The following is an 8,054-nucleotide window of genomic DNA, read 5'->3' on the forward strand; positions in this document are numbered from 1 at the left end:
CACAGGGGTGGGTCTGGCACCTGATGTCGTCTAGGAGAACATGGAGGCTTGGTCGCAAGATGAGTCCATCATGCAGCCCTCTGAAGGGGAACACAGGCAGGTGAAGGCAAGCAGAGCTTGAGCTGTGCCTGTGGCCCCACCACCCCCGGTTGTGCACAGCTGATCTGGATAATACCCTATCCAAGGCAATGGTGATTTGTGGCTTCACGTAGCTGAGGCCTGAGCTTAGGTGGATGTGGCACCTTTCCAACGGGGGTTCAGTAAAATGCTGCGCTGGGTGGAACTGGTGAGCTGCAAAGCCTGGAGCTGACCAGCCATCACTCCTGTTTGTAGCCACTTTCTGCTGTGGACCTGGCTTAAGTCTTGGACTTGCTAACACTGACCTTCTAGCTTTGGACAAGCCAGCTCTGATCTGTCTTCTCTGCAGTCTGCTGTGTGGACCTGTGCTGGCAGTGAGATAACCACGCTGCTCTGCTAGACAGCCCCTTCCCTCCAACCTGTGCATCTCCAAGCAACCTGCTCATCAGTTTTAGCCTTCTCCATAAGTGGGACAGGGTCTAATTATTGATGGAGAAACTGAGGCACCACACAGTTAAGCAACTGGCCTAGAGGGGTTGTAGCTGGATGCTTGTTTCTGGAGTCTCAGTCCTGTATTGAGCTCGGAGACTGTTGCTCCTTGAGCTAAGATTATGGGGGAGCCTTAAAGTGGGTGATGCTGGGTAAGGGGTGGGGTGGGGAGGCACAGAGCGGTAATGGGAAGCTCCAGTTGTAGTGGAGCTGGGGAGTTCTCACCGTAGCTGCAGCAGATCCCCTCAGCTGCACAGGTCCCGCCGGCGTTGCCACACGGCTTGCGGCCAGACTCACAGGGTGTGGGCAGGTAGTTCTCCTCCTGGCATCTCAAGGTCTCTGAGGTCCCAAAGTAGCAGCCCAATTCTTCCCCACAGCAGATGCTGGGGCCAAAGCAGTGGCCTTTGTTCCTCGGTCCACAAGGCAGGCACTGTTCGGAGAGAGAGACCCAGGGGCCGGTTAGCGGGGGGAAGGCTGCGGCTCCTTATGCCAGGGGTCTGATCAGAGGTTGTGGAAAAGCTGTTGCTGAAGCTAGCGCACTATGGAATAAGCCTGGAGGTGGGAAAGCCATGAACTCGGCTGCCTGGAAGGATTGGGAAGGTGGCTGTGGGGTGGCAGAGCCTGACTCATCAAATGACTGGACCCAGAGCACCTCATAGGTGACACCTCCAGGGAGTGAACCCCCTTGGACCTATGCCTTTAGGAAAAAGGGAACCAAACATAGCTTGGGGGGTAGGTAATCATTTGGAGGGAAGGAGCTGTTTGGAAATGGAGTGGATTGCTGGGGTTCCTCTAGCAGCTGAGACCCTTCTGAATGGTCAGAAGTCACCTGGCTGGACCTCCGTCTGATGCCAGTGGCTCTGACCCCTGGGCAGTGTGTGCTGCACTGCCCAGCCTGCTGTTCTGCATTTCTTCAGCACAACGTTTAATCGCTCAAGTGGCTGTCCTGGCTCCTGTCCTATCAGGACCTCAAGTGTGCATCCAGCTCAAGGAACAAATCCAGACAGCTGCGGGTTCAACCTGAAGCTCGACACCAGGAGCAGCGAGTCCTGCAGCCGATCCCAGTTCAGGTTCTGCTGAAAGCTGCAGGACTGCACGTCACTGCAAGGGTAACACTCCCTGCTACCTTCCCCAGGCATACGGATTAGATCTGGGCTTTACGTGGGTAGGCAAGAGGGCGACCAGGAGAAGGGGTATGCTGTTCTCCAGAGTGCTTCAGTGATGCCATCCTCCAGCTTTGTGTTGTCTGCAAACTGGATGCAAAATCATTCAGTGGGCCCAGCCCAGCCCTCCTGTGAGACCTCTCACCTGCCTGACGTTGCTCCATGAGCTGTGACCCTTGGCTGGCAGATAGTCAGTTTTACTAAGCTAGTGTGGCCCAGGCTTTGTGGCTATCTGGGGACCATACTGGGTCCCATGTCTGCTGGTGCTACGCCTCTGGAGCCTCCCAGCTGGCCACTTTTGCTTCTTGTCTGTGTTTTGTAGGTGTCTGTGCTGGATGGCGTCAGCGCCCAAGGGGTAAACTTCTCATTGCAACAGGAGCCTAGAAGCTCCTGGCAGTGGCAACTAGGGAAAACCCTAGCTCCAGACTGCAGCATGCTAGGGTCTAACGGGCCTCAAACAAACATACACAAACTCGGATCCCTTCCCCACCCTGCCTCTCCCCAGAGGTTTAAAGCATGGCCACATTTGGATGGTTTTCATAAGGGACCCTGACGAGTTGTCTCTGCTGTCGAATTTCAAGCCCTCCCTCATCTAAAGCAGGATGGGGCACGAGCTTCTAGCTGGCACCGTTTCAGGGAGTTTTAACGTGGGCAAACCAGTGCTTCATTTTTCTGTGGGAAGAGTGGCCTCTCCCAATGGAAACTGAAAAACAGCCAGCAGAAGGCACCCAACAGAGAGCTGGTTAGAGCTTTACAGTGTGGTAAGGACCGGAGAGCTGTGCTTTACTCTGGCGCGTGCCAGGCATCCCATCCTCAGTGGTGCTGCCTATGCCACAATAGGCCATAGGATCACGAGGTCATCTCATCCAGCCCCATGCTCAAGGCAGGTTCACCCCTGACCAGGCCGTCCCAGCTGAGTTTGTCTAATCTGATTTTAAATCTTTCCAAGGATGGAGATGCCACAACCTCTCTGGGCAACCTGTTCAAGGCTTGACTGCCCTCATCCTCCTCATCTCCAGCCTAGATTTGCCCTGCTGCAACTCGAGGCCATTGCTCCTAGTCCTGTCCTGTCCAGAGAAGAACTCATCTCCATGCTCTTTATAATTGCCCTTCAGGTATTTGAAAACTGGTATCAAATCCCCCCTCAGTCTTCTGTTCTCAGGACTAAATAACCCTGGTTTGGTTTTTTTTTTTCAGCCTTACAAGCTATATAAGATGTCATAGCATCTCCTGTTCCCTGTTGCTACAGATTTCTGCTGGCCACGGGTACAGCACTGCTCATCATGAGTGGGATTACAGTAAAATGCAGCCCTGCAGTTCAAGATGCTGAGCCCTGCCCTGCCCTGAATGGACCAGGCAGGCTGGGGACATGCTCTGATCCTTGTTTACCAGACCAGGGGGCTCAGCACCTGCTCCACAGTGCATCCACCCTGTCTCTGTCTTAGCTGCTCTGGTTGTGCCTTCCTTGATGGTGCGACACCTTTTCCAGCTGAACAGGGACCCTGACAGCTACAGGAAGCTTTTTCCAGCAGATATGCACTGGAGTCTCTGGTTCCTTTGCTGGCTTAACACAGGGAGGGGGAGAGGCAGGTAAATTGTAGGCAAATGCAATAGTTCTGGCAGAAGCTTTACACACCACAGCAGAGCTGGCAGTATCAGTGAGCCCCAAGGTCTAGGCTGCTGGTATTGCCCAGCCTGAAAGTGCCTCGAGGTTAGACAGCTACTTCACATGTAGTGGGCATGGGCTGCTGGTCATCACCGTTGTAGACTAAAGCTGCCTGGGCTGCAATGGCTTGAAACCCCTGCTTTCATGCCATGCACACGATCTTACTGGTGTGGTGTGGGAGCAGCCCGTCCTGCTTCTGCGGGCTCCCCATTGACCACCTTGCGCTGCACCTCAAGACAGGAGGGGCCCAAATTGTGGGGTAAAAGGAATACCCTTTAAGAGCCAGCTTCACCATGGGGTTGTCAAGCTCTGGTGCATAAAGATCACCCTTGTCTGTGAAACTGGTCCCATAAATGCTACTCCCTCCCCACCGTGCCTCTTGCCTGTGCCCTCATGACTGCCACCACCTTGGGTGATGCTACCGCGGCCCAGCCTCAAGGCGAGCCCGCCACCCTCACCTTTCTGATATCCATGTCCAGGACGGACCGCTTCCCTCCGATGGGGCAGTTCTGGATGTAGCAAGCCGATGAGAGGGCCAGGAGGCAAAGCACGCAGACGGCCAGAGCGCTGTGGGCCATGGGAGCGGCGGCAGGTTCTGCTTCGCTCGGGCGGGGACCCAGAGATTGTCATCCTCGCTGTTTGAGAGCTGCTGGTATATATGGGCCTGGCTGCCGGTGTCGAGCCACGCCACCTCCCTCGTCATTCATTTCCCTTAAGGAAAACAAGGTATTGCTGGCCACACCACCTGCCCCTGCTAATCAGCCGGGGTCGAGGATGTGAGGTCAACCAGGGTTGAGTCATCTTCTCCTTGGCACTTGCTCCCAACGCGGGGAGAGATGCATCACCTGCGGCCAAGTGGCAGGTTGAGTCCTCAGGGGTGATGGTTTCCCTGCTGTTCTTTGCAGAAGATCATCTACTGTCTCAAGTCCCCGGAAAGCCTTTCGACCGACAGGCCTCGCTGCTCGATCAAGAGGCAAATGTTCACTACATCCGGGGTAGAGCACGGCAGCTGTGGATGGAGGAGCACAGTGATGGCCTGATGCATTAGATGACTGGACCCAGAGCACCTCATAGAGGAGCTCCAATAGACCAGGAGGCCCCGGTATGCGGTCTGCACTTTGCATTGGGCCTGGCTTTCCTATGTTGTCCTCTGTTAAAAGCCTGATGCTGGGGGACGTGGCCCAGTGGACTTAGGAGCTGGGGGTAAGTGAAGGTGTTCAGGTGATGCAGAAGCTCCCAGGTTCATGATGAAAGTGTGATCAGTGCTTGCCTGGCACCCCTGACCCTCATGGGTCAGCATGTTCTGGGGGAAGATTACCCTGCACCAAGCCACCCAGCCCCTTCTGCAGATCTCTCGCCCGTCTCCTGCCCTTGTCCTCCAGCTCTGCTTGGATTTAGAGCTACCAAGACCTGAGGTGGCCAGGGACAGTGCCAGGTGCAAGGCGTCTGTGTGATGCTGCAGTCCCGTGGTTGCACCTTGCCAGTGGGCTGAGGTCCTTGGAGTGATGCTGAGTTCCTGCGATGGGGCCTCCTTACGTGCCCATCTGCAGGCCTGTGGCCATCCAAGGGAGTCACTGTGGCCATGCTCAGAAGATCAGCAACCGAGAGGAGCATGCAGATGCCTCCATAAGGGTCTGTGATATTAGTTATTTGTGGTCCAGGGTGCTGCCACCGGGGCCCTGCAGAAGGGAGTGTAGAGGTCATGCCCGGAGGGAGAGATGGCTTGCACTGAGATCAGAGGAGATGGACCGGGCAGGCCATTCAAGGATTGTGAAACCTAGGGTGGGGAGCGTGGGTCTTCCCTGGGAAGAGCCTGTGTCCAGCTCTGTGGCCCTTCAGGTGAGAGATGCAGAGGAGGAGGGGGCCAGAGGTGCAGGGCATTGGCCTGAGTTCAGGTCCTTGCTTTCTGCAGGACCTTGGTAAGATGTGGCCTCCTTCCCAAGACCTCTGTAGCCTAATTAGTGCCTCAGCAGAGGTAGGTGCCCATCCCGCAGGCAGCCAAGGGAATAGGGGGCACCTTCATTAAGCCGGGGCAAAATGGAGGGCAAAGGAGTGGGATTTTGGCTGAGCTGCTCAGGGAGCAGGTGCCTGCCTGGCCAGAGAGGCAAGGCTTGACCTCTGCCTAGCTGCGACAGACCCAGGAACCCGCATCCCCCTGCAGAAGACTTGGGTTCAAGTCCTTTTTCTGTCTAAACCAGAGCAGGGACGTGAGCTCTTATCACAGGGCTGCCTCTTTGTGCACCAGCCACCAATGCATGGTTTATGCTACCGAGGGGAGACACCCACCTTGGGGCTGGGGCCCGTCCTTGGGACAGGAGGATTCAAGTACTTGCACTTGTCTGTCTCACGTGTGCAGTCGTCCAAGTACGCTTGATGGGAGAGGCCTGCATGGCGAGTCCTGCTCAGGCCCCTGGGTGTGAGCTCTGGGCAGCGCTGGGTTTTGGGGCAACATCAGCATTTGGTCAGCTTTGCACTGGTAGAAATGTGTGTGCCCATGGGGCTCGACTGACACTGTAGGGTGGATCTGGGGGGAGCAGCGGTGCCCTAATGAGGGGCACAGGCGGCTGCTTTGCCTCGCCTGCCACCACCATACCTCACAGGATCTGGGGCTTCTGGGAACAGGCCTCGGGACTGGCGTAGTGCTCGCAAAACACGCTCCTGCAGGAGATCCTGGTTGCAGGGTCTTGCTTTTCCTCTCGGAGTCAGACCCATCACCAACCACATTTGGGGTCAGGAGGATTTGGTCAGACTGGCATGATTTGTAGGTGGTTTCTGCAGTGGGGGACACTTTTCCTAGGACCCTCTGAGCAGCTGCTTCTCCATCGTGCCAGGGGCAGGGCATTGGCCATGACCATCTGCTTTTCCCTGTGCCACGTGACAAGGTGTTTTCGGTGCTTTGGGTTTTGTGCCTTGTAGCGATGGGTGAGGGTTGGAGGTGGCAATGTTGGGAGGTTCCCTGGGGGCGCTGTAAACTGGGCTCAGTGGCTTGGGAAGCCCCTTTCCAGTGCTGTTTCTAATTATACAGACCCCATAGCTAGAGGAGCAATTGGAGAAGGTGCGTGCTGAGCAGACTGAGCCCCGTCTTGCCCAGGAGAGGTGTGTTGGCTGAGTAGCTTCGGGGGGCGTTAGCCCTGCCTCTGCCCATGCTGCAGCTAGTGGAGCCTGGTCCAAAGCCTACCGTGAGATGGTTTGTTTTCCCCAAGCGACATGGGCAAGGGCTGGCTTTGTATGGCAGCGCTCGGGGGTTTGTGCCAGAGGGAGGAGGAGGGCAGAAGACGCGGTGCCAGTGGTTAATGAGCCAGGTGGATGCACGGCGCAATCAGTCAGGGACTCTGTTCACCTCCACCCCTCACCTTCATTAACACAATTAGCAGCTCCCAGCTCACATCAACTCCTTCGGTGTGGACTGTGCCCTGAAATCCTTATGTTAATAGAGTCTAATCTATTAATCTACCCTCCCCGCAGCCCTCGGCCTGCTTAATTGGTGAAGCCATTGGCCTGGACACTTAACGGTTGTGTAATTAGTAGCATTTGTCCTCCTTATGGTTTTGCCTTGTGATTTGCCACTTATCGAGGGCGCGACAGACAATAGCAGGGGTCAGAGAGGCTCTGTCTCCTGTCTTCCTCATCTGAGCGGGGTCAGGCAGCCAGCGGGGAAGAGCAAGTCCTTGCTTACACCATTGATGGGGGGGAAAAAGGACTCGGGGGGGTGTCTGCTCATAGCCTGGGAGGGTCCTGGTGCCGTCTGCGCTGTGGCTGCAAGGCCAGCGTCTCGCCAATACTGGTACGAGACCCAGGTGGAGGGGGCTCCCCTGCATCCCTCTGCCCTGATACTAATTTCTTAGTGGGATGAATCAAGAGGCTTCGTGATGGTAATACCTCGAGGGGCGAATCTGGCCTGCTCCGGTTGCCCCGGCTGGGGTGCAGCCTGAGAACAGCACGTGTCCTATGAGCTGGTGTCACCCTGGGGTTGCTTCTCCCCCAGGCAGCTCCAAGCACGGTGCAAACCTCACCAAAGCCTTGTCGGAGGGCAGCAGATAATACAGTGTCCAAAGGGATGGGCCTGGCGGGGATCTCCATGCAAACCTCTCCTCTGCTACTGAATTCCTGTGAGATGCTGCAGGGCGAGAGGCACAAAAGGAAGGAGACGCTCACTTGAATTCAGCACCAGGACTCTCAAAGCCTCTGGTCAGCTGAAGGTGCCTGAGTTTGCATTGGGAAAGTCCTTGAGGCCTTGGTGTTTTTGCTCTGGGCTTACGCGCAGCCACTCAAATCCGCGTGAGCACCAAGGCCACCCCCAGGGCCTGATCCACGAGGCATTCTCCGATCGTGCCCCTTCCCCAGCATCCTCATGGTCAGAGCCCAGCTGGGAGGGAGAAGACCCAAGGTCACATCCCTCCTCGTGGCTGATTTGGAGCTGTAATTTGAACCTGGGGCTGTGGAACGGCCCTGACCACGGGGCTGCCCCATCTCCTGAGCTGGGATGATGCCGGTGAAGCTGGTCTGCTTTGCATTCAACGGGAAGTGCTCTAACCACTACACTAGGCAGTCAAGCTCCCTCACCCCCTGGCTCCATGAGTTTGCCACCCTGAAATGCAAAGCTCTGACAAAGGGGGACTGGCTGAGCTTGGGGGATGCCACGCTTGCAACTGGAGGTC

At 56.2% G+C, this 8,054-nt stretch overlaps 1 protein-coding gene and 1 long non-coding RNA gene across 2 annotated transcripts; one reads left to right on the top strand and one right to left on the bottom strand.

Moving 5' to 3' along the window:
• Positions 1 to 692: 692 nt before the first annotated feature.
• Positions 693 to 3,976, bottom strand: OXT (oxytocin/neurophysin I prepropeptide). The gene is made up of 2 exons (XM_090035064.1): positions 3,855 to 3,976; positions 693 to 997 (listed from the first exon to the last, which is right to left on the bottom strand). Exons 1-2 carry the CDS (start codon positions 3,972 to 3,974, stop codon positions 701 to 703), a joined length of 417 nt encoding a protein of 138 aa, XP_089891190.1. The 5' UTR covers positions 3,975 to 3,976; the 3' UTR covers positions 693 to 700.
• Positions 912 to 4,004, top strand: LOC149869822 (uncharacterized). The gene is made up of 3 exons (XR_016440639.1): positions 912 to 1,676; positions 2,680 to 3,320; positions 3,876 to 4,004. It is a non-coding gene; the product is annotated as an uncharacterized LOC149869822 (long non-coding RNA).
• The last annotated feature ends 4,050 nt before the right edge of the window (positions 4,005 to 8,054 follow it).

The sequence above is a fragment of the Crocodylus siamensis genome, chromosome 2, assembly GCF_052110815.1.
Source record: "Crocodylus siamensis isolate JL-2025a chromosome 2, ASM5211081v1, whole genome shotgun sequence".
In the NCBI taxonomy this organism is placed as follows: domain Eukaryota; kingdom Metazoa; phylum Chordata; order Crocodylia; family Crocodylidae; genus Crocodylus; species Crocodylus siamensis.